The following is a 26,946-nucleotide window of genomic DNA, read 5'->3' as shown; positions in this document are numbered from 1 at the left end:
GTGTGGCTCTGTTAATGGTGGCTTCCTGATCGAATTAGTGCTAAAAAAACTCACTGGTAAGCTTCCTATATGAATACAATCATCTTTATTATTCAGCGATGCTTTTTTATACTCTAGCGATTATTTCTGATGGCTGTTGTGACTGGATCCAGCAAAACATGTGGCACATATAGCTGAGAAAAAGAATCATTCACTTTTTGATAAAACTGAGCACCAAATTTGGTACAATATTTACTTGATTCATATTATTTCATTTTAGATATGGTGCCAATAAAATTACCAATCATCATATTACACTTTACGAGCCTTTTAAGTATGTAAAACAAATAGAAAATGTATTGGAAAGCTATAAAAGTATTTAATAGAGACAAGTAAGACATGGTCTCATCCAAAACTGATCAACGGAGGTGTCCATCCAGGTAATTAGCTTGTAATGTCAATAAGCACAGAAGTTTGAAGTATATGAAGCCATAGATGTGTAATATAGTTGAATTGTGTCTGCACTTTTACACTGAAATATTGGCACCATTAAAAGTTAAAAAAATTGTTCATTTACCACAGTTCAAAAGATTTTCTGATTGCACTTGTAAATTTGAAATTCACTTGCATGGTTTCCTGACAAGTGATCAATTGGCTTATAACCTAGTTTAGAAGTTTCCAAATATGCCCTACAGCAATGATTTTGATGTGGCACCATATCTCAAATGATTTAGTATACCTTACTCAACTTCCACAGAAAATCTGGTGCTTTCATTACAAAGTGAATGATTTCATCAAAATTTGTTTCTTAGCCACTCTACTAACCAATTTTTGAACAGTAGGTCAGGAAAGTCATCCAGACAAATCTAAAGAATTATTAAAAATTATTTACGTACCTCCACCAAATAATTTGCATCATCTTCTGGTAGTAGTAATAAGCCAAACTCTTCCCACTTGTTCAATTTCATCAGATAACGTACCATTTTTGGTATAATAGGTGCTATGAAAAAATAAACAAACAATGGTACTATTACAGTATAGACATTATGTTATAATATATGTATGATGAGGTCAGATATACATGTATAATCAGTATAATGGGTGCACTAGCAAGGCTGAATTCTCAATAAAAATAAAGTAATCAAATAGGAACTGTAGCCAGTTTTTAATTTTTTTGTTGTAAAAATTGATTTTATATGAGAAGTACTATGTGGTTATCAATGTTTATAGCTGTGCTACATTTCTTTATATATAGAGATATTGCTGTAAGCTTCTTTGTAGCCATTGCTATAATATACATTGCTCTGTAGACAGCCTGGCATGCTGGCATAGGCTCATGGCTACTGCTATTATCACACATCTGTGAAGCCTCAAATACATATTTGTCAAGTTTACAAACCAGTACTACGCTATCACACCCCATGGCTTGTCACGACCTGTTGGAAAGCACTTACTGAAATACCTCTCAATAGGAACTCTTAGACTAGGTCACTGCTTTTGCACCATTGTTTAAAACACTGAGAAACTTGTGATGGCATCTTTGAGCATTCAAAACCATTAGTGATGGGTAAATAGAATTTGAGGAAAACGACCAAAAACAGTGGAATGGAATGGCCCACAGAAAATTCCTGATAAAACAATATACAGGCTAGATTTTACAGCACAGTGCTTCTTTGTAACATTGCATCTTTCCGCTATAACAAATGAAACACTCTGATAGAACAGTCACCTGTATTAAATTACTCTAATAGAGCATTCAGAGTCAAGGAAGGTTTACTAACTAGCTATCCCACCATGCAACTAGAGACCTGCATTAGAATCCTGTGAATTGATGGACTATAGTTGTCATAGATTAGGTACAGAGACTAGCTAGTTCTTGGCTAACTCAGTTATACTTCAGTGTCATCCATGACTCATGTATACTACATATAGCTAGCTATGTAGTTGTAACTAGAAAGTATTTGACATGTCTGCAGACTGTGCAGTAGCTACAAATATTTTATTTTACTTACATGTGTATACACATTTAAGATAAACATGACTGAAATTAGCTAGCTATTTCTTTTTTTTTTGCTTACCAACCAACCAACCCAATATGTTGTAAAATCAATCCAAGCAACAACTTTTCAAATAGGTATGGTCTTAGGGATCATAGGAAAAATAGGGAGCAAGGGACGTTACACCAGCAGATATACTAGTGAATATTCAATCTTTAATTCAGTCATGGTTACAGATTGGAGTATAGGTTAAATGTTCATGACAAAATTCTCAGAAATTAGCTATAACTATACCAGGATTTACAACTTTAGCTGTTTTTACATTTTCATACCTACATAGTAACTGGTAATATTGCTCAGGCTTAATGTAGATTGCCCTGCCAGGTAGGAAACGTTGCATGAGATGTACTTCATTAAGGTAAGGGTGTACAAAAAACTCATTAGTTAGTGTGATGCATTAGCTGGCTCCCTCAGTCGCATGACACCATACTGTGTGTCATATGGAGTGTAGTTTTGACCTCGATAATCAAAATGTCAATACCAGCAATAATTCATCCCTGTATCTAATCTATCATATATATATGACCGGATCTGCAAGTAACCCATATGTTCGCACATTATTCGAGTTCCCTTTTATTACATTTTCTTTATCCAGGAAGCTAGCTTCAGCTCTAGAAGCCCAGAACTTTCAAAACTACAGCACTACTAAGTGGTAGCAGCAGCAGAAACATCAATTTGTACAGTGATTATCTGGAAATAAACTACAGATGCTTAAATAAATAGTCATAACTTTTGCATGCAGTCCTGTATCAAGATGCAACTTACACCATTGGATTCTCCAGTAAGAGGTGAATCCATTGCTGGGTAAGCTTTGTCTTCTAGGCCTTTCCTAAAAAAGTGCAAAGGCAAAAACCTGAGAAACAAGTTAATGTTGTGCTATGTACTTTTAAAAACCAGGCGCTAGCTGGAAATATATTTCAACTGAAGCTCCTGTTTTGTAATAGTTCAATTATGCATACAGTTATTGTAATTTTGGATTTTGTAATTGGTGTGTTATTTGTAATTCTCTAATTATATTGCTATATATGCATTTTTAAGGAAATGCATTTCAAACAAACTGCTTTCAACAACTTATTACACACACAACTATCTACTCAACTGTATCATAGTTTGTCTATAGTGTTTTTCCACAGTTCTCTCTACAGACCTCAAGGCTACCTTTCATTTTTTGTTTGCTTGTGTAGGGGCATGCCCCCTTTTGAGTCAAAGATATCAAATTTCCTAGTAGCTTAAGAAGCCTGCTATGTTGTTTATCAGTAGTTAAATTCATGATGCATGAGGTTTGTAGAGAGTCACTACACCCATATTTCATTGAAACCACCTCAGTGCAAACCTTGCCTATGCTGAAGTTTAATACGGGCTTCATTATTAGTGATTAATTTTCATAGGCTGACTGCTTTTACCACTAATAGGATTTTCCCACGTGGATGCATGCGGATAGACATAGGTAGACAGATACAATCTATTTCAGGTTGGTTACCCACATAGGCCAAATGCGAAAATATCACGTGAATAGAAATAACCTATGAAATTTCACACCAGGTGGTCGGTTTATTCGTGCCAGCTTGAAAGATGTGCAAAGCGAATCCCTGAAGACATTATGAATGGCTTCCACAACAGGCTATATGATTAATTCCCTATTTAGTTAGAATGGAATAGTATAAACTGCATGGACTCCTGATTATTAGAAGTTGCATAACATCAAATTGTTATGAAACCAATTTCAGTAAACCAGGTTCAACTGGCTGTGGGTGTGAACCTGGTTTACAAAATGATAACGAACTGTCCATCCAACATAAGCCACTAATGATCATATATATATATATCTTCTTTCTCCTTTAATTGGGAGTATTGACACGAAACAAAGATTTTCAAACTTCTCTTGCTTTGGGGATCATGATGCTATCATAGTTTTTGTTACATTAAATTTGTTGCAGCTCACTTGAACGTTTTCTGCTGAACTGTGCAAGGACCTTGGAAGGCAGATCTTGCTAGTCTTGCACAAGTGGTTTCTCTGGGGCACAACCTCAAAAGATCTAAGGAGATTTGAATTAAGTAATAGATAATGCTACACTTTTACAGAATTTGCTCTCATTATACCTCACTAGACCTACCAGTTAACAGCTTCCAAATCATCAAGTTTTATGGCAGCTTTACTACTGTATGTAGACAAAGAAGAAACAAAGGAAAAATTAAACCAATTGTTGAAAGCTTGCATGTCTGGAATAAGTGAACTAATCATGTTCAAATTAACTATTTGGACTAGTAAAGGTAGAGGATATTTCAAAGCAAAATCCATGTAATTTTGTAAAGGCAAGGCAAGGCATTGCTATGTTTTTATTACAATATTGTTCTTTCTGTTTAACAAACTGATGTGACACACTGCATCACAACACACTAACGTGTGTTTTGATTTTTTGAAAATTCCATAGAAACTTTTAGAAAATGTTTGTGGTTACTCTGTACTGTACATACTTAGCATGGGAGGATCAAAGTGCTGCCGCATATTGTATTTTCCATACAACACTGATCAGCTACATAGCTGTACAGTTTGAGTAATATGGTATAGTTTTGCACATATAGTTTTGCACCCCACAGTGACTCTTCTATCAGAGTATTTTGACTTCACGACTCACAGGTTTGCCTTGTAACTCTGTAGCTGTCAATGCAATTTTTCAACCACTAAAGGTTTGAGCTATGATGGTTAACCTATATGCATTCCTATTTTTAAGTTATTCCCATAAGTGGTTGATCATGTAGGTGTGACAACAAATCGGGATTCTTTAACACAAATAGTAATCGTCCATAGTTCTACGAATATTTGCATAAAACTTGGTATGTGATTGAGCTACAATACATTCTTAAAGTGTACTAAAGCTCAAGACAATTAAGCTACACATTTGTCCCCCTGAGGCCCCTAAAATGAAGAAAAAGAATGAAGAAATTAAGCCAAATTTTGAAGGCTTATATTTCATGATTATGTTAGGCAATCTTGCTCAAATTTGGTATGTGGGGTCCTGAAGGTGGAGAGCATTTGCAGTATAAAAACAATTTCAATTTGAGAAGAGAGCATGGAGCTATGTATGCATGAAAATTGCATTTTGTTTCTTCCTGTAAACATACTCACAGTGTGGCGGACCAGCTTTCTTGGCCACACGGCACACTACCACGTGTCATGATACAATGCAAACACAGCATTTGAACTATCATGTATTAAATATTATGCTTGGTTGCTCTATACCTTTGTTTAGCAAACTTGGTGGCAAGCTTCTATCACCTACAGAAAATGTGTATACAATTTTATAAGCATTATACAAAATACAAAGTTTGATGTGTCAATGCACAACTACATAATAGCACTACAGTAAATAGGTGACCATAGTATAAGCTTGTTTAACAATAACCCAAAGTTTGTAATGCTTAAGTTAAAGCTACAGTGTGTGTATAGGGTCTTACCACAGTCACTTGCTGCAGAACTGGTGCTGAGATCAAGCTTAATTCCTGACTGAGCTAATATGATGAAAATGTAGCATTGTTAGTTTATTTACTTCATAGACAAATGAAATTATTACACCCACAATTGAATAATTGAGTCATCAGCTACACAAGGTATGTAAATAAATATGTATAAACGATAAAGCCAATTCAAACAACAGTGACCAGCTGAGCAAAAATTGGTCGTTGTTTATAGATTCTTTGAATTCCATTTTATTGCTTCTCTGTTATCTACAGTAACAAAGGAGTTGACAACCAAAGTTTCAGCTTTTTGCGATCAATAGTCTTGGAGTTATAGCACTAAACAGTTGGAACAGGAATATACTTGATTTATATAGCAACAGTATGGCAAATAAAACACAGGAGCTTAATTAATCAATGATAACTCATGACTAAAACACATCATGAAGACAGGGCTTGGCTCAATCTGTTCACCGTGAACTGGCACATTGATCAAGGTTTTTGTTCAGTGTACATCTCTGTGTGTAAAAAGAAGGCCATTTCAACAATTAAATGACGACGGTAAACTATTTCTACCGCATCATAAATAAGTACCCATAACTCATGTACTGCAAGCTGTATGAACATGAAATAAAGATTATCATACTCCCAATGAACAGGAGGATCTGGTGGTGTATAGGGTTTAACGATTTGAGCTTTTTTCATTTCATACCAAATCGGTAAAACATACATAAAATTCTTACATAGCATGTGTATTTTTACCTAGGTTATTTCAACGGAGTAAGCCACCGTTTGGCCACAAGGAATTTTTGGATGCTTGTATGCGGAAACCATAAAACAAATTCCCTTGAATTTCTGTATCATTGTTAGCTTAGACCCTCACCAACTAGCACACCAAGTTTTGTAAGATTTCCTCTAGGACTTTGTGTGGCAAGGCATTAAACCTAAGTCCAAACCGCATGCTGTTTTGGCAAAAAGTACCTATTTTCACACCTCACAAAGTACGGCAAATGCAAAGATATAGTTCATGTAGCTAGGGTAGTGCATGTACTCAATCTCTAGCCCACAATGGTGGATGCAGGATGGGGCATTTGGGGCAAATTACCCCCCTCCCCTAGTGGTGGAGCCAGCCATTCTTCTGATTAAAATAGTTAGCTACTAAACTTTATGTCAGTCCAAGATCAGTTTATAAACTCATGAAAATATGCACATTTTGATAGCATTTATTACAAATCCACTTGAAATCAAAGACCAAAGCCAAAATAGCTTTGAAATTGTTACCCAGCACCTTCGTGCGTACTAAGCACCACTAAAAATAATTATCATGTTAAGACATTCAGGGCCTTTAAACAGATTTTAAGACTTCATAACCACCTGAAAAAATCAAAATGGCAAAATTAACAGTGAGACATATACTAAGAGGTGATTATTTGCTGCTTCAAAAATGCAGCAACTAATAAGAGAATCTAGCTCTCCCCAACCATCTACAACTTGGCCTGTTTGTGCCCCTCCCCTGGCCCACCAAGTATCAGCTTATAAATCAATGTTAATCTTCATATATTATTAATTAGAAAATGGTATGCATAAAACCCTTTGAACTTTGGGAGATAATGAGGTCTTTACAAAATCCTCTAAGAGACCTGCTAGCAGGCTCTAAAATGGTTAGTAACCTGCTAGCAGAAAAAACCTCAAGCACCTCAAATCTCACTTTTGATCATTGATTTGCAATGCTCCCTCCAAGCATAATCAGGCTGATAGCCTGCAGTGGGTGACCAGTCACCCAGGCCAACATGTGGTTAACTTCTCTATTCATTTTATAGGCATACCTAAAATAATTTGATTATGGGAGGTACAATCTAATGTTGTATGTATGTTTGTCACGATGAACGGAGAAGTCCAAAATATCACGGAAAATTCTGTTTAGCACCCATCTGTTTCTAGAATGTTTTGTTGTTTTCATCGTCTATTAAACTATGGATGGACATTACCAAGACCTAACTAGGTAAGCTTCTAGAACATTACTTTTTGCTATGTGTAATGTGGGTGTGGTCCATATTAGAAACCGTGCTTGTTCTTCGTGCTACTGTAGCTCCACTGAAGGCACAACTTGTGACAACTCGTTCCCATCATGTAAATCCACACAAGCTGCTTCTTCGACACACGTGTTCTTTACACTACTGTGATACCATAGGTACTGGCTACCGCTATTATCGATCACTGCCATTTCCCAGCTGTGCCAGATCCAATTAGTTTAACTTGCGAAAGGAAGCAATGCGAGCTTCAATTTTTTTCAATACTTCAACAAAAAACATGTTCAGTCTTCCATGATTATTTTAATATTACATGATGATTTCAGTATGACATACAACTCAATCCCACAACAACTCCACGTATATGCCCATATATAATGCATACATTTCCTAAGTTGGTTAGAACTATGCCCTTGGATCTTCATGTATTTTAAAAACCTACGAATATCCTCCGATTAGGTCTCTAACCTACACATATATGAGTACATGTAGGCTAATCAAATTTCAGTCATTGATTGGTACATTTAAATACAACTGCTGATGGAATTTGTGAGCAAATTTAGATGATTTCAGCTGTTTGCGACACCATTAACATCAACGCAAATCATTTTGAGTGTTTAGTATATGTTATGATGATCCATAGCTGGGCTGCTACCAAACTAGCTACACAGCCAGAGTCAGAACACCTGCTACAAAGTCACAAACAAACACCAATTCAGTAAAAAATTTACATGAAATATTCTCAAATGAAGAACAATACAGTAGAAAAGCATTTTACATGGAATTTCATATATGTGACTGTTCTATTAGAGTAGTTGATATATAATCCTGACTGCTTTCATAATTTATTTACTTAAATCTTGATTTCTTGTAACAAATTAGATACTCAGAATTGAATACTATAATAAAAGCAGTCAAAATAATTATTTTAATTACTCTAATAGAACAATCACTGAATTTTCATTTCAAAATGCCTCTGTACTGTATCATTCTTCATGTGAGATTATTCCATGTGAAGATTTTACTGAAACAAGTTTGTTTGTGGCTTTTTAACAAGTATTCTAACTCTTTGCATGCAGCTAGTTTGCGAACAGTCCAGTTACAGATCGTCATAAAACATGCTAAGCACTCTAAATGATATGCTTTGATGTTCATGGCGTCAAACAATTGAAATCTAAATTTTCTCCTAAATTCTATCAGTAATTGTAATTATATGTGTCAATGAATGACTGAAATTTGATTGGCCTATATGTGCTCATACATTTAATAATATCTGAGGTGTAACGTTGATTTATAAGCTAATATTTGGTGGACTAGACCTTGAGTGGTTACCCTAGCTACATGTATTAAATCTTTGCATTTCCTGTGCTTTGCGAGGTGTGGTCTGAAAATAGGTACTTTTGGCCAAAAAGTCATGAGATTTGGACTTAGGCTTAATACCTTGCCAAATACACAGTCCTGGAGGAAATTCTACAAAATTTGGTGTGTTAGTTGGTGACGTTCTAAGCTAACAATGATGCAAAATGCAAAGGAATATGTTTTACAGTTTCGGAGTATGAGCGTCTGAAATTTTCTGGTGGCCAAACATCAGTGGTTTACCCCACATTTCTAAAGCAAAATAGAATTTTGTGAAAATGACTGGTTTTTACTCAACAGGTCACATACAAATATGCAACACATAAAATTTGGATATAAAATTTTATCACAAATTTTTTTATACAAGCATCATTGTGTGCATGACAACTTTGCAAAGCAAAATATGTGACATGATGACAGTTATACACAGTATTGTATACGTAACTTATTATACTGTACTAATACAGTTACACACAATTGTACAATACTCTGTGTGTATGTACCTGGGTATTGCCTCAGACTCTTGTAGTAATCAGACGTCAACCTTCCCCGAGAGCAACGAAGTGGCATTTCATTAGCTCTGGTTTCATCTAATCTTATATGGAGATTTGGACATAAGCTGCAAGGAATGTAACATTCTGGAGGAGCAGAGGCTGGCATAAATGTTGTTGTGATTTCTCTCAGCTTGGCACTAAAGAACTCAATCAAATTCCATCTATTCTGTAGCCCTGCAATGCTGACCACGCCATCTTCATCAGGTGTGATTGCTAATCGTATACTATCATTCTCATCGGAAAGAGTGACATAGTAGTATTGATCAATACCCAGGACTAGCTTGATCATATGTCTCCTCAGCCTGCAATTTAAAGAAGTCATGAAATAAACCTTATTTTTTCATATAGTAAATATGTCATAAACATACACTCCTTAATTTTATAGTGTTATTTCAACAATCATTTATTCTGCCTTTGCAGCTTTTAATGATACTATGGCTTAGCTCCAGTAATGGGAGACTACTATAAACTGTGCTGTGGAAGGATAACACAATACAATAAAGCTTATGGGTACTAACTATGGGAAAGTGGTGTAAAAGACACCTTGGTATGATATAGCTTTGCTTGTGGTGTTTGGTAAGCATGTACGTGTTAAGCCACCATAAATGCAAACATAGGCACACAGGGTTGTATTTTTACATGTATTATAAATGCTGATTACAGACCAAACTTACAGGCATAGATATTCACTTTGCTTGATATTTCTGTTGATGCAAGCAGCAAGCATCTGGTAGAATACCATGAGGGGGATGAAGTGGTCTGGAAATTTGAAATAAACAACACAAACGTTTTCATCATTATCAGCTGGCAAATTGATGCCAGTTTGGGGTAAATTCCAAGGTAACATCGATGGTACAATAAAAACTTTGTCTTCTTGCTTTGGCAGTTGTATTTTTTCTTCTAAAAAGTAAGTGCTGTTGTCGACTTCAGCAATGAACCCAAATAGCCCCACAAATTCAATAGCTTGCTTAGTGGTTAATGGAAAGCCAAATTTCTTTTGGTCTAAGTTAAATTTTTGCACCATGCAAGAGATGAAATCTTCTACCAAAACACCGTGATTTATTAGTCGCTCATATTGTGCATCATGGCGACTAGCATCAAATTTATATGGGTGCGCAACAATGACATAGGCAAAGAATTTTGCCAGCCACTGCGGTGAGAGAACCACTACTTCTCTCAATGACTGTGTGTTTGGAAAGTGTAGGATATTACCTTTATTGTGAAAGTGTGCCAATGCACCTTTGAACTCCTCACTACCAATGGCTGTGAAGAAGCCACAATCATTTGTAATAGTGTGGAATTGAGTGGTAGTGATTACAGCCTGTTCGGTTGCAAAGAGCTCTTTTTCAATATTCAGGTAGACAACTGGGTGCTTTTTACCTAAAATATATTGTGAGGCTTCCATCAGTTCAGCCTTTAAACGATTTAGCTCCTTGTGGTTCCTAACCTTATTGCTTATAAAAAAGCAATACTTCTCCAATGCATTTCTGAGGCCATCCTTAATACCGGCTAAATGCTGGGCATATGGTTTCCCCTTTAGCAACTGAACCAGCCAATCAATAATTAGTTTTTTTCTTTCTTCAATGGCCTTCTCATCTCCTAGAGCATCTATATGAGTAGCAACAAGAAATACTACTGGTACTAGTTTAGATTTAGAGCCATGCTTGGTACCATCTTTGTGGCAAATGGAGTGGATTGCTTTCAGCCAATAGCAAACAGTTTCAGCACCAGTTGTAGTCGGATTTACAGATTTTTCTGTGTATGGATCTCTGACAACATTTCTGCCTTGTGTGTGATCATGGAGGTTTTGAGAGGCATCAAACACCACCATGGCTACATTGTCCTCTTTGAGGAACATTGAGTGCAGCCCATGATAGACAGACTGACCAGCAAAGTCCCAGATAATAGCATTAATGCCATCATCATCAACTAGGACTGCTGCCTTAGCTTGCTCCAGATCAGCTTTAACAGCCGCAGGCAGTTCAGGCAAGCTTTGCTGGAGCTCTTGCATGCTTGAGGCTGTGGACAGGGGCTCAATATGTTCAGCAGAGATTTTAATCTCAGCTGTTACCTTAAGCTTGGTATAAAATAATTTCTGCATTATTTTAGGAATCCCTGGCTTATCAATACGATACCAGTTAGAAGCAAACACAGTGCACACATCCACATCGGCACCACGTGTTGCTATGCGCTCTTCAAACTTGTCTCCTAAGAGGGTGGAAACCAGGCAAGATTTTCCAGCTTTTTCTTGTCCCAAAACATATATGGATACACTAGATGGATTAGCCTCTCCCTTTGCCAATGCCATGGCATAAGCTTTGTTTTCTCTGATGGCTTCTTCACTGTCACCTGTAGTAACAATATAAAAATAACTATGTAAAGTATATATAATTATTATTAAAAACGTGTTACATACAACACACCAACATTTCAATTAGTTTAAGCTACAACAGAGTTTACAAACTGAAAACAATTACATACATATGTGACCAGGCCTGCTAAAGTGAGCACATGAAATGATGAAATTTGACTACCTTTTCAACCTCTCATGACTCATATGTATACCCAGAAAGTTTTATGGTATGTATATTTCACAGTTATGCACTTTTTCAGGATTCTCACATTTTAAACTTTGCATCTTAGATTTCAGAAATGCCTTTTAGCTCAGGTATTTTTTTCATTTTACATTTGATGTAAAATCACAGCTGATAGTTGCTCAATTTAAAGATTTTCGCACAACTATGAGGGATCTGTGGACAGTCTGAATTCTGTAGACAACCTCACTTCTTTTATTAATTGAACTTAATTTTCTTTGTACTTATTGTTGCAGATCTAGATGGTTTTCTGTGGTTTCAACAGAAGCCCCTATTTAATTTAGGTCAGTGGCAGTCTTACTAGCTTCATTATTGCTGTGCTGATAATTTGTCATAGAATTGTGCCATAGAATTTAGAAAACAACTACATACCACTGTATTTCAGTAGCACGCATGCAGTTGCACTTAACTAACACCATTTATAGCTGTCAAACCCTCAGAAACACTTCACTTATCATCTCCCACTGCATTAAAAACGATCGAGATACTCTAATATAACAGTCAAGTAACTACTCTAATTGAGCAATCAAAGCTACAGTTTAGTCACAACTATTTTTTGCCCTATAGTTGGCCAGGTTAAAGCATTAGATTTATTGTGCTTGTTAACTAAAAGCAGCCTACAATCCAATCTCAGTGCTTCTAAAACCTTAAAAATTTACTATGTTCTGTCCATTACATAGCATTACATAATTATAAAACACTATGACAAGTACCTCTGCAATGGAAACTCTGACAATTTCCATTATAAGTGCAGGGAAGCCATCATGTGAAGCTACCACGGATTACATTTGGCAAAGATAAATGGGACAAAGAAAGACACAATGAAGCATACATTGTATGAACTCGGTTATCCCAAAAAGAATTTCTTAGGCTGAAGTGACGTTGAACAGTAAAAGAATTAAGCCCATTTGTCTTAGCCATTATCAGGTTATTTTTGTCTGAAGGTACAAGGTGTATCACTCAGGCAGTGAGTCAGGTAGTCAGCCAGTCAGTAGAAAACTCCACAGGATAATTCAAAAAAAAATTGTAGTATCCTATTGGAAGCATTTTAGGTTGTATTAAAGGAATTTTGGGCTTGGTTATACCTAACTAATACTCCAAGATGCCATGAAGGTATCATGAGGCTGTGATACTTTTAGTAGGACCTCAATTATTCGAATCACAAATATCCAAACAGCATACGTAAGTGACGATGATGATGATGTCATAATTTGACCATTACATGTACAATAGAATTACAAAGGGGACTCAGGGTTACCAATTTATTGAAAAAGTAATAATAACGGCAGCCCTGGTAAGACAAAAAGAAAAAAAAATTGTAGCTACTTATATAAAACTAAACAATTATATCAATGTACATCCCATGATGCTGAAGCCCAAGCATTAAATATCCTGTATGAACAGGAGATGGTAACATGAGCTGCCTGCTGAAGTATGCAATATAATGTACTCTTTGGTAGAGGTATACATTCTATTAGAGCAGTTGAACAGAACTCTGTATATAAATGAATGGGCTTCATTTATCTGAACAAATTCAGTTATCTGAACACTTTTATGATTAAATTGGCAAGCAGGTGTTTGGATAATACTACTGTACTGTATGATTTTAGCAATGCTGTGTCTCAGCACCAGTAGCAAAGTTAGAATCATGTGCTACTATAAATGATTTTACAAAAGTTATACTAGGTACATGACAAATGGCTACACATTGTAAATGAAATGACTATGAGATAGCCATTTCATTTGCAATGTGTAGAAGTTTCAATAGTTGAAAAACTCAGACATGTAAAATGGCAGGATTCATTGTATTGTACAGCACTAAAGTACCTCTTTTGCAATATGAATTAAGTTAATAATGATTAAATAAACAGTTTCTTCAAATCACTTCAACAAAATAAAGCCATATTCATTAGAACTATGGGAGTCTAACTTGTATATACACTTATTATGTTAATGGTAATTAATAATTGCTTAGTAATGAAATATGAAATGTGCAGTCAGAACAGTATCTTCTCAGCTTTGCTATACTTTCTACAGTGTGTTCTGAATTTATGTATTTGGTTAACATCTGTTCAACACAGAGCCTTTAACTGCTTGCACTCACATTTTCAAGCAAAAAAGCATTTCTATATACCATACCAACTTCAAGTATATAGGCACAGTGCAGATGCCTTAATTGATGTGTAATTGTAAACATGCACATCCTCACACAAGCAGCCAGAGTATAATTCAACTTAGTCCAACAGAGACCTAAGACTACATTTCTGACTGGATCTTCAAAATGGGGTCTTATAGCCTTTCCAATTGTATGTACTTGGCAATCCATAACTTGACTTGTGTGTTTGGTACCAACGTGAAACTTGGTCACCTTACACTCCTACCATAGCACTATTCCTGGAAGTAATTTTAAAACAATGGATTTTAAACACATGATGAATTTTAAAACAATGGATTTTAAACACATGATGAGTAATGACCCGTCAAACTTGAAAAGGCTACAATATATATATATATATCTAATCAAAAACAGCCAAGCTGTAAAAAAAGGAGTGCAGCCCTTGAAAAGGCTATGGTGAAAAAAGATGTGAAATCCAAGGTGGCAGCCAAGAAATGGCTGTGATGGTAGGTTAATGGTAAAAATTTTAATAACAACAATTCAGGTAAATTTGGTGCCGCTTGGTCAATTGGCACAAAATTCACCTGAATTGTCGTTATTAAAATTTTTTACCATTAACCTACCATCACAGCCATTTCTTGGCCGCCACCTTGGATTTCACATCTTTTTTCACCATAGCCTTTTCAAGGGCCGCACTCCTTTTTTTACAGCTTGGCTGTTTTTGATTAGATTTCACTTCTTTTTGTATTTGTATACCCCAAAGCCGGCCTATGGCCAGCTTTGGGGCTTTTTAACCTATATATTTTTTATTTACCACAGGAAAAAGAAAAAGATGAAGCAGATTTTATAAATACTTTAACTCATTCTGATTTTATCAGTAAATGTACAAATTATATATATAATGCATATTTCAAGAGTTCACAATATAAAAAGAGAGCATATATTTATTACATGTCAATTAATCCCCACAGGATAATTTGCAGCTGATCTCTCTACTGGGTGACTTGAAACGTAGCTGAACTCTCTACAGGGTGATCTGCTTGTATGTAGATGAACTCTTTACAGAATTCTCTCTACAGGGTAACTTGACTCTAGCTGAACTCTCTGCAGGGTTATCTGTTTGTAGTTGAATTCTCTACAGGGTGATTTGTTTGCAGCTGATGAACTCTCTACAAGGTAACTTCTTCTAGCTGATCTGTCTACAGGGTGACTTGTTTCTAGCTGGTCCCTCTACAGGGCGATTTGTTTGTAGCTGAATTCTCTACAGGGTGATGTGTTTGCAGCTGAACTATCTACATGGTGGTTGCTTTGTAGCTGAACTCTCTAAAAAGTGACTTCTTCTAGCTGAACTCTCTACAGGGTGATCTTTTCATAGCTGAACTCTCTACAGGTTGATTTGTTTGCAGCTGAACTCTCTACATGATGATTTCTTTGTAGCTGAACTCTCTACAGGGTGATTTGTTTGTAGCTGAAATCCCTACAAGGTAACTTCTTCTAGCTGATCTTTCTACAGGGCGATTTTTTTGTAGCTGAGTTCTCTACAGGATGTTTGTTTGCAGCTGAATTCTCTACGTGGTGGTTTCTTTATAGCTGAACTCTCTACAAGGTGACTTCTTCTAGCTGATCTCTCTACAGGGTGATTTGTTTGTAGCTGAACTCTCTACAGGTGATTTGTTTGTAGCTGAACTCTCTACAAGGTGATACTTCTAGGTGATCTCTCTACAGGATTACTTGTTTCTAACTGAACTCTCAACAGGGTGATCTGTTCATATCTGAACTTTCTACTGGGTGATTTGTTTGCAGCTGAACTCTCTACATGGTGGTTTCTTTGTAGCTGAACTCTCTATAAGGTAATTTCTTCTAGCTGAACTCTCTACAGGGTGACTTGTTTCTAGTTGATCTCTCTGCAGGGTGATCTGTTCATAGCTGAACTTTCTACAGGGTGATTTGTTTGCAACTGAACTCTCTACATGGTAGTTTCTTTGTAGCTGGATTCTCTACAATGTGACTTCTTCTAGCTGAACTCTCTACACGGTGACTTGTTTTCTAGCTGATCTCTCTACAGGGTGACTTGTTTCTAGCTGAACTCTCTACAGGTGATTTGTTTGTAGCTGAACTATCTACATGATGGTTTTGTTGTAGCTGAACTCTCTACAAGGTAATTTCTTCTAGCTGATCTTTTTACAGGGCATATTTGTTTGTAGCTGAGTTCTCTACAGGGTGATTTGTTTGCAGCTGAACTCTCTACATGGGAGTTTCATTGTAACTGAACTCTCTACAATGTGACTTCTTCTAGATGAATTCTCTACGGGTGACTTGTTTCTAGCTGATCTCTCTACAGGGTGACTTGTTTTCTAGCTGATCTCTCTACAGGGTGACTTGTTTCTAGCTGATCTCTCTACAGGGTGACTTGTTTCTAGCTGAACTCTCTACAGGTGATTTGTTTGTAGCTGAACTCTCTACATGATGGTTTTGTTGTAGCTGAACTCTCTACAAGGTAATTTCTTCTAGCTGATCTTTTTACAGGGCATATTTGTTTGTAGCTGAGTTCTCTACAGGGTGATTTGTTTGCAGCTGAACTCTCTACATGGGAGTTTCATTGTAACTGAACTCTCTACAATGTGACTTCTTCTAGCTGAACTCTCTACAGGGTGACTTGTTTCTAGCTGATCTCTCTACAGGTGATTTGTTTGCAGCTGAATTCTGGTTTCTTTGTAGCTGAACTCTCTACAAGGTAACTTCTTCTAGCTGATCTTTCTACAGGGTGATTTGTTTGTAGCTGAATTCTCTACAGGGTGATTTATTTGCAGCTGAACTCTCTACAAGGTGACTTCTTCTAGCTGAACTCTCTACAGAGTGATTGATTTTTTTTGCAGCTGAACTCTCTACATGCATGGTGGTAGCTTTGTAGCTGAACTCTCTAAAAGGTGACTTATTCTAGCTGAACTCTCTACAGGGTGATCTTTTCATAGCTGAACTCTCTACAGGATGATTTGTTTGCAGCTGAACTCTCTACATGATGATTTCATTATAGCTGAACTCTCTACAGGGTGATTTGTTTGTAGCTGAACTCCCTACAAGGTAACTTCTTCTAGCTGATCTATCTACAGGGTGATTTGTTTGTAGCTGAGTTCTCTATAGGGTGTTTGTTTGCAGCTGAACTCTCTACATGGTAGTTTCTTTGTAGCTGAACTCTCTACAATGTGACTTTTTCTAGCTGAACTCTCTACAAGGTAACTTCTTCTAGCTGATCTTTCTACAGGGTGATTTGTTTGTAGCTGAATTCTCTACAGGGTGATTTATTTGCAGCTGAACTCTCTACAATGTGACTTTTTCTAGCTGAACTCTCTACAGAGTGATTGATTTTTTGCAGCTGAACTCTCTACATTTTGGTTTCTTTGTAACTGAACTCTCTACAGTGTGATTTGTTTGTAACTGAACTCTCTACAGGGTGATCTGTTCGTAGCTGAACTCCCTACAAGGTAACTTCTTCTAGCTGATCTTTCTACAGGGCGATTTGTTTGTAGCTGAGTTCTCTACAGGGTGATTTGTTTGCAGCCGAACTCTCTACATGGTAGTTTCTTTGTAGCTGAACTCTCTACAATGTGACTTCTTCTAGACGAACTCTCTACGGGTGACTTGTTTCTAGCTGATCTCTCTACAGGGTGACTTGTTTCTTGCTGAACTCTCTACAGGGGATTTGTTTGCAGCTGAACTCTCTACAAGGTAACTTCTTCTAGCTGATCTTTCTACAGGGTGATTTGTTTGTAGCTGAATTCTCTACAGGGTGACTTGTTTCTAGCTGATCTCTGTACAGGGTGACTTGTTCCTGCTGAACTCTCTACAGGTGATTTGTTTGCAGCTGAACTCTCTTACATGGTGGTTTCTTTGTAGCTGAACTCTCTACAAGGTTACTTCTTCTAGCTGATCTCTCTACAACGTGACTTGTTTCTAACTGAACTCTCTACAGTGTGATCTGTTCATAGCGGAACTTTCTACTGGGTGATTTGTTTGTAGCTGAACACTTTGCATGGTTGCTTCTTTGTAACTGAACTTTCTACAAGGTAACTTCTTCTAGCTGATCTCTCTACAGGGCAATTTGTTTGAGCTGAACTCTCTACATGATGGTTTCTTTGTAGCTGAATTCTCTATTAGGTACCTTCTTCTAGCTGATCTGACCACAGGGTGACTTGTTTGTAACTGAATTCCCTACAGAATAATTTGCAATGCAATATAATCGAGTAAATTATAAATGCAGCTGAATGCTTTATTAGGGTGACTGTTCTATTAGAGTATCTCCATCTCGCATTTGCTACACGGAGTTGCCTTTCGAATCATAACTCAGTGGTTTGTAATCCGATTCTTCTGTACTACTGCAAGGACTTTCTATGATGATTATTCCAGCTACATACTGACTTTAAGCTCATTGCTCTAAGCGGTTTGCCTGATAGACACGAAAACTAATAGTTTTTTATTCATAAAAATCGATCACGTAATTTTGACACAGGTCGGGTTTTGTGTCATATCTCCATGGTCTTATCCCAATTCCTTTCAAACCACAAAAAGACACTCCTACGATGGTTGCTCCATCTACATAGCAATTTTCAACTGATTCCTCAAAGGAGTTTACCCTGTAGGCGTGACAGACCTTCGACCTTATTTTACGCAAATAATCAGTCATAACTCTGTTAATGTTCATCGGATTCCTACCAAAGGTGGTACACAGATCCGCCTTAACGAGCCCTTTAAGTGTGCCAAATGTCCGCCCGATCCAAGCACGCATTCGTGTTTTATGGTGGATTTTGTGAAGTGTGCGAAATGAAGAAGTAGAAGAAGAAAAAAACGAAGAAATTAAAAAGAAATTTTGTTCGCTTGTATCTCGGAAATAGCTGGAGCGATTTTCTTCAAATTTGGTGTGTAGACTCCCCTTACTAGCCGGCACCTGTCTAGCAAATTTAGTTCCAATCGGATAAGGGATCACAGAGCTATATAGGTGTAAAAATTGCGTTTTCTTTCTTCCTGTTAATATACTCCCGGGTGGCACGCCGCCTTCTTGGGCCGCACGACACACTACCGTGTGTCTTGATAATATAAGACCCATTTTCACATATCCAGTCACATTATTTTTATGTAGGTCTAGTTAACTTGCAACTCTCACACAAAATTTATAGAGGCTGCTTCTAAACTATTGTAAGTTACAAAAACCATACAATATATTTGTATAAAACTATACTCATTGTTACACACTGTTGGTTTTTGAGATGTATCTTGGTGATTTTAACCTTGATTTCTTTCAGGTTACTAAAAGGCACTCCTATGAAGGTTAATCTAACTAGCTACAGACCATTTTTCAACTGATTTCACAAAGTAGTTTACTGTGTACGCATGGAAAAAGTTTGATCTCATTTTACACAAATAATTGGTCACAATGAAACCTTGAACCAAAATCGGTACTAAGATTTGTATTAATAACTCCATTAAAATGTGCCAAATAAAATTTAAAAAAACCTCGGTTGTTTGTACATATCTTGGAACGGCTAGGGTGATTTCCTTCAAAATTGGTATGTGGACTCCCATACCTGATGGTAGGGGCTTATAAGCACTGAAGCTTATGAGCTTCTGCTGGTGGGCATCCCTACAGTAAAATTAGTTGCATTATGCTATAAGGAATCATAGAGCTACATATCTGTGAAAATTGTGTTTTCTTTCTATCAATATACCCACAGTGTGGTATGCTGGCTTCTTGAGCCTCATGACATACTATACTGTGTGGCTTGGTCTTACTCATTGTAGCATTATTATTGCTATGTAAACAGTGAAGTATTGAAGGGAGCATTGGACAAGCAATTGGTGAGTAGTGACAGTGATGTGAACATTTTACAGGAACTGCAATATTATATTAAGTGATTATGGAGGAGGTTCGATCTTACCTTTTACTACTTCAGGATGAGCTCTCTCATATTCAGCTACCATGTCACTGATTTTGGCTTGGTCTTTCTGTATTAAATATACACCAACAATAATATAGCACACAGGCACTATGACCATTACTAATGTCATACTGTACATATAATTTAAAGTGTAACTTTGTTTGTGACTGAGCCTGAGAAATTAGGGAATGTGGGTACATAAAATTAGAACTTTCATGATTCATAACTTATTATGTCATTATGCTAGGCCATGTAATTTTCATCACTTATTAAACAGTTGATTAGCTATACAATACAAGTTGTAGAATGCAGATATTACCATTCCAGTATTGAGATACTGTATGATCTGTTATGTGATGGAGTGTAGTTCATGTTCACATGCCTTATTTTCGCAGGCCTGGTCACATTTATTAATGCTTTACACAACATTTTATTGCTGACTGTAGGAACAGCTAATGAAAGCTACTTCATCACTAGGTTTAATCTATTATGTATGTTACCATGATTGTCACCAATAATCATTATACTGGAATAATGCTAGCAGATAACAGTCCTAATAAAAAGAATAGTACAAGTTGCTAGCCAAATAAAAAAAATACCACATTAAACTGTATCATGCTTTGTAGGATCATAATAAAGAATTATTGTTGTGATGATCTAAAATTTCAATTATGGGATACAGAGTTATCAAAATTATGGTACTTAGAGTAGGAGTATCAAAGTGCCAAACAGTTATCACATAAACAAATCACATTATTAGGAATCAGTTCCAGTAGTTTATTAATTTTCTTTATAGCTCAAGTTCTAGTTCTATACCTGGAATTACATGTAGAATAAAATTACTGGTACTGGAATTACTTTTATATAGTTCCAGTACTGAGAACTGGAACAACACTACTTGGCACATGTGGTATCCTTGCACATTATTGCAGATGAGATGACACCATCACAAATTTTTTTGGTGGTTGACAATAAGCACTGTAGATGATTTGATTTTGTAGTGATAATGACACTGTACTGAAGAGAAACAATAAGGAGACAGATTATACTGTTATTTTAGAGTGACGTGTTGTTTCTTTTGTACATTTCAAATCAGTAGTGTCAGTGGCGGATCTAGAAATTTTCAGAGGGGGTTTCAGATTCCATTCAACTTCAGCCTACTGTAAGTCGAAGACCAAAAAAAAAAAAGGTCACAACCTGCTGCTCTTCAACGCCATAATTGTGATTTCAAAGGAAAAAGTGAAAGTTTCGGTCCTACTGTAACACACTACGTATAACTCATGGTGATTTTATCACCCACTAATAAATTTGGGGCGCGCACTATTCTCAGAGGGGGTTTCAGCTGAAACCATTGCAACCCCCCTGTATCCGCCACTGAGTGTATATGCAAATGCACGCTTAGTCAAATACCTGAAAACCAGACTTGGAGATAATCATTTCAACTGCTAACAGGTGAGCAATGTTTATTTGTTATTATAAACAATACTAGACTGAACAGCTGTAAAATTTCATAATTATACAGTTTCACATAGGCTGATTTTTGCACTTTAAAATAATGGATTTGTGGTTACAGTTGTGTAAACAACAACTAAATAATCAAATTCCTTGTTCCATAATGAGTATTTGATTTTTGTTTTCCCTTATATTATCTGGGCACCTGTGTTGTCCAGACAGCCCAAAATAGTGACGTTGCTGGTAATCTATTGACAATAATGAAGTTTTGGTTAGATGAAAGCACAAGGAGGAAGCCTAAAGGTGGTGGTTTACCTGTTTGGTGGCTTATTTATTGTACTGATAATTGGTTGCTAGGTGATAAAACATTATTACAGCCAAGGGGAGTGGCCATAAATGCTCTGTAGAGACTTCTACCCAACAAACTGTATAATACAAACTGACAGCAATAATAATAATTTACAACAGTTACTTCAGCATATTAGCAACCACTTATTAGTTACAGATATTTCTGAGATACAGACAGTAGTATCCACCAGACTTCCCAGATAAGAGAGGTTCCACTGTAGGAAGATTAAAGGACATGAAGAATGCCTTTAATTAGCCATAAAGTAGTGAGGGCTCTAATACTCTATAACTAAGAAAGAACAGTTATGTGGTGGATACAGTACAGTAATTACTAGAGTTATAACGATTCCCACTTTTTAGGGAAAACCGATATCCAATATATTTTTACCCCGTTTTACTGATAGTTAACCGATACCCGATTGTAGGTCTCTACAATTATATTTGTGCACACTCCACTAAAAGTAGAGCTAGTAAAGCCAATGCTGTGAAATTGTATACTTATCTCAATCGCAGTTGCTAGTCAGACAAGTGGGCTAGGGCTTGAACCACCACTGTTTACTATTGTGGTCACCACAAAACATAAACAAATTGCCCAAGTACATACCAGAGCCTTTGACACCAGCCCTCCAGTGGTATTGCAGCTGCTGAAGCTGAATAGACTAATAATCTGCGGGCGTCTGGATTCAGTGGAATGGAATGGTGGACTGGAATGGTGGAATGGACTGGAATGGTGGAATGGAATGGAATAGTAGAATGGAACGGTACTTAGGTAATTTCAATTAGTGGTCACCTCTTTTAAAAGACCACATTCTAACAAAGACCACCTCTTTACAAAGACCACTTTACTTTAATATCTGAATTGTTGTTTTAGAGCCATATAAGACAGTCTTATTAATGAATTGTGTGTCACATGTTATGTCCCCTAGAAAAGCCAGTGATATCTGATTTATGATACAATACATGCTATATACCCCATACAAAAAACAGTTTGACTATACAAAAAAATATGTGTCCACGAAACTAAAAGCAACTGGCACCATATCTAGAAATGAATGTCAATATATACTGGCAAGTATAATTTACAATAATCTTGGTCCTTTATCATTGACTTGTGCAGTCTGACTGTATTAATTCCCTGCAAATCTAATTGGCTAGTAAATTGGTACCTTTCTCAATAATCCGGTGTTGTAGAGGAGAAAAAAGGCAGCTAGTTCTAAGTCCCTGAAATTAGGTTAGGTAATCCTAAGGCTGCAGCACATGTTGCTGTCAGACCTTCAGTGCTGGTCACTGTAAAGTGCTGATAATAATAAATTACTAGCCAATTAGAGTTACAGGGAATTAATTAGGAATGCAGCAAGACTGTATGAGTGAATGATGATGGACCAAATTTTTATAAATTATAGCAAGTTATTTGTCAGTATTTCTTGGCCTCACCCAAATAATAGCTCCTTTAGTTGTCAGTTACTTTTAGTTTGATGGGGACATCACTTCATACAGCCAAACTGTTTTTGCATGGGGTATATTGCTATATTACAATCAGATATCACTCTAGGCATGTGGCGCACAACTGATCAATAAGACCATTCTATGGGGATACACTCTAAAACAACAAGATAGCAGCACTTTAAACATTAAAGTAAAACGGTCTTTATAAAGAGGTGACCACCAATTGAAATTACCAAAGTACTGTTCCATTCCACCATTCCATTCCATTCCACCATTCTATTCCAGTCCATTCCAGTCCACCATTCCATTCCGCTGAATCCAGATGCCCATAATCTGCTGGCCTAAGCCCATTACAACCGATTTCCAATTATGGTAATTACAGCTAATTTTATCAGCTTCTACTGATTACCAATCCGATTATCAGTACAACTCTAGTAATTACAGATATATAGCTAGCTTAATCACATACAACACACTTTAAAACATCAAAACTAGCCAAACTAATCTTATTTGCTAGTCCTACAACTAGAAACAACATTATATGAACACTTATTAATGGTCTGAGGAATGATAACTGAAGCAGTTCAAGTATACTTCAGAAAACGCTCCAAAGAAGACAACTCAGAAAGTTCTATATAATGTTTATACTCTACCTATGTATACTTGTTTGTACTAAAATAATAGAGGTGGTGGTTTATTAAACTGTCACAACTTTAATAGGAACTTCTCTAATTTGCTCTAAATTATTAAGAGTACAAAGAACACACATTAACAAAATTCCTTTAATATCTGTACCATAATAACAGTTTATACTGCTTTAATTCAGCTTACAGGAGAAACTGCTTTAGTGGTATTTTATAATAAATTTCTGTGTTATGATGATAAGTATTATAATTAGCATAGCAGGTTGATCTTAGTTCACTGATGGTTAGCAAAATAGACTATCAAGTGTACTCATCCAAAACAGCAAATGGAACTTTTGAACTTAGGTCAACGAAACTTTATTAAAAGATTCTTGTTCATATTTTTGAAAACTGATTAGGTGGGTGATTATTACTCATTATTCTAGTCATGACTAGAAGCAAACACACAGATGTAGTACATTGTATGTTATGGTTTATGGTTCATTAGGGTCATAGAATTAAAAAGTACATAGTGGAAGGTTGTCTACACCTGCAAATGTACTAGTGGACATCTAATCACTATACTTGATTCTGTACCCATGACTGATTATTTCTAATTCCATTAGAAAATTTACATATTATTTCCTTTGATGTCAGAGGTTACTAAATCCAATAGAAACTTGTGGCTGGGTTACTAAATCATTAGTAACCTGTGGTCTCGCTGGTGGTTGCTTACTACATTTATCAAACAAAGCCAAAAACAAAATGTCCTTACTATTAACTTACTTTCTGGATAAGACAGGCATTGTTAGCATTCAGCTAGGTGTCCAGTACCAATGTCTGACATGGTGTGGCACTGACACAAAACACTCGAAGGATAAATCTCAATACTAGCACTCATAACTTGCTTCTTAATAGCTTACTTTCTGGACAGAACGAGCGTCTTTTTAGCTCAACATAGTAACTACTTGATACTGGTACTATAGTCATGCAACAGTTATAAGTGTCATGTCTGTGCAGTGGCACAGACACAGACACAATCAACTCAACTTAAAGATAAATCCCAGTGTTATAGCACACACAGTTTACCACTTTCTCTCCTACTTCCTTAACCTAGAATCAATAGGAAAAAAGGTGAGATTTCTGGACCAAATATCAGTATGGAAATGTACAGGAATTGTCAGTGTTGAATTTTCCAGTCATATTCTTTTTATTGCTACAGCGGAACCTGCCTTAGTGGCCACCTGTAAAGAAAGGCCACCTCTTTTAAAAGACCAGCTTTAAATTACCCTAATGAGAAGTGTATACCCTAATCCACCTGTTAAAGCAGCCACCTGCCTATTAAGGCCAAGAAATCTTGGCCCAAAGGTGACTGGCTTAGATTCCACTGTATATCAGACCTGAAGTAAACCAGTATACTGTAAATAACACATGTTGTGACATTTCCTAACATTTCATGTGTCTGGACATTTCCTCTGCCAAGCTGTTGATTTCCTGGTATTTAGAAGTTTGACATTGTCATGAGATTTCCTACATAAGTCACCACTGGAAATCAATGAGTCAGCAGTAAGTGACTCACAAGAGAAGACTGACACTATCAACAAACACTTTTTATCTGTCTTTACTGAGGAGGATGCCTTTACTCTACCAGACCTAGGGGCATCCCCATACAATACTATTATCACATGGTGAATGGTGTGGTTAAATTGAGCTACAAAGCTATAGAGCCTTTAGATCCCAAATGGACTGCTTATAAGATGGCTTTAAAGTATAACTACATCAACATCATCTTCCCAGTGACTGGAAAACTGCCAGTATCACTCCAATCTTTAAGAAAGGATCACATAAAAATCTTGCTAACTACAGGCTGATATCCCTAACAAGTATACCATGTAAGATCATTGAGTACATAGTATGTACAGTAGTTCAGTGTACAAACACCTTGAGACAAACTCTATCTTATGTGATTCCCAACATGGATTCAGGAAGAATTGCTCATGCAAGACACAGCTCATTAACAACTATACATGACATAGCCATATGTCTCAATTCTGGGGACCAAGGTGATATTCTTTTTCTGGACTCTTCAAAGGCCTTTGACAAAGTACCCCATGTCAGAAACTGGATATTATGGAATTTCTGGAGCATGTTTAGAATGTGACTTTCTCACCAATAGAACTCAACAAGCTAAGTACCTGTAGACAACAAGTTTAGTGTACCATCTCTTGTGCCCTCTAGTCTACCCCAGGGTCTGTGCTGGGCCCCCTTCTATAATTACTTCTATTCATCAATATTAACTCTGTACTGAAGCTTTATGGTGATGATGTATTGATTTATGAAAACATTAACAGCCCAAACCTTGCAAAATGACATTATTAAATTAGCTCTGTGGTCAAACATCTGGTAGTTACCTTTGAATTTTACAAAGCGCGAACATCTAATAGTATAGTTACAAACAAGCCTCCCCCTTCTGAGTATCACTATCTGTTGAAAGGTCAAAAAGTACCATCTACAAAATATCTTGGCTTGATTATTTCTCAGAATTTGTCTTGCTCTACACACATTTCTAAAGTCATTGGTAAAACAAATTCAACTCTGGAATTTTTTCAGAGACATATTGGACAGTATGCACAAGATGTATAACCCAAATACTATTAAACATATACATGCCCCATTCTCAAGTATCCAGCAGTCATTTAGTCCCCTTACACACAATTTAACATACAACAAATGGAGATGGTATAAAGGAAAGCCACTAGATTTGTAATTAGTGATTACTCCGAATACTTCAGTGTTACATCTATGTTATCTCAACTTGATTGGCAAACAATGGAAATCTGATTACATGAATTAACTTTAGCAGTAGTGTTTTATAAAATTATTAATCATCAAGTAGATATATCTTGTAATCACATCCTGGACTCTAGTTGAATCGTTGGAACTGCAGTTAACTAAGCATAAGCTGTTAGGCAAGCATACTTGCTCAATCACAGTTAGAGATATTT

At 36.5% G+C, this 26,946-nt stretch overlaps 1 protein-coding gene across 2 annotated transcripts in view; it reads right to left on the bottom strand.

Moving 5' to 3' along the window:
* Positions 1–26,946, bottom strand: part of LOC136246702 (uncharacterized) — a 62,987-nt gene that overhangs the window by 11,950 nt on the left and 24,091 nt on the right. The window contains exons 3-8 of one of the 2 annotated variants that reach the window (XM_066038252.1): positions 20,073–20,139; positions 10,107–11,781; positions 9,382–9,734; positions 5,493–5,549; positions 5,278–5,313; positions 876–979 (exon numbers count right to left, since the gene is read on the bottom strand). In XM_066038252.1, the coding sequence (XP_065894324.1) occupies positions 876–979; positions 5,278–5,313; positions 5,493–5,549; positions 9,382–9,734; positions 10,107–11,781; positions 20,073–20,139 (2,292 nt within the window). The remainder of the gene's footprint in view (positions 1–875; positions 980–5,277; positions 5,314–5,492; positions 5,550–9,381; positions 9,735–10,106; positions 11,782–20,072; positions 20,140–26,946) is intronic. The other variant, XM_066038253.1, reaches the window with a different exon arrangement.

The sequence above is a fragment of the Dysidea avara genome, chromosome 2, assembly GCF_963678975.1.
Source record: "Dysidea avara chromosome 2, odDysAvar1.4, whole genome shotgun sequence".
Taxonomy (NCBI): domain Eukaryota; kingdom Metazoa; phylum Porifera; class Demospongiae; order Dictyoceratida; family Dysideidae; genus Dysidea; species Dysidea avara.
Note: the sequence above shows the minus strand (reverse complement) of the source record. Positions and strands in the feature narration are given on the sequence as shown.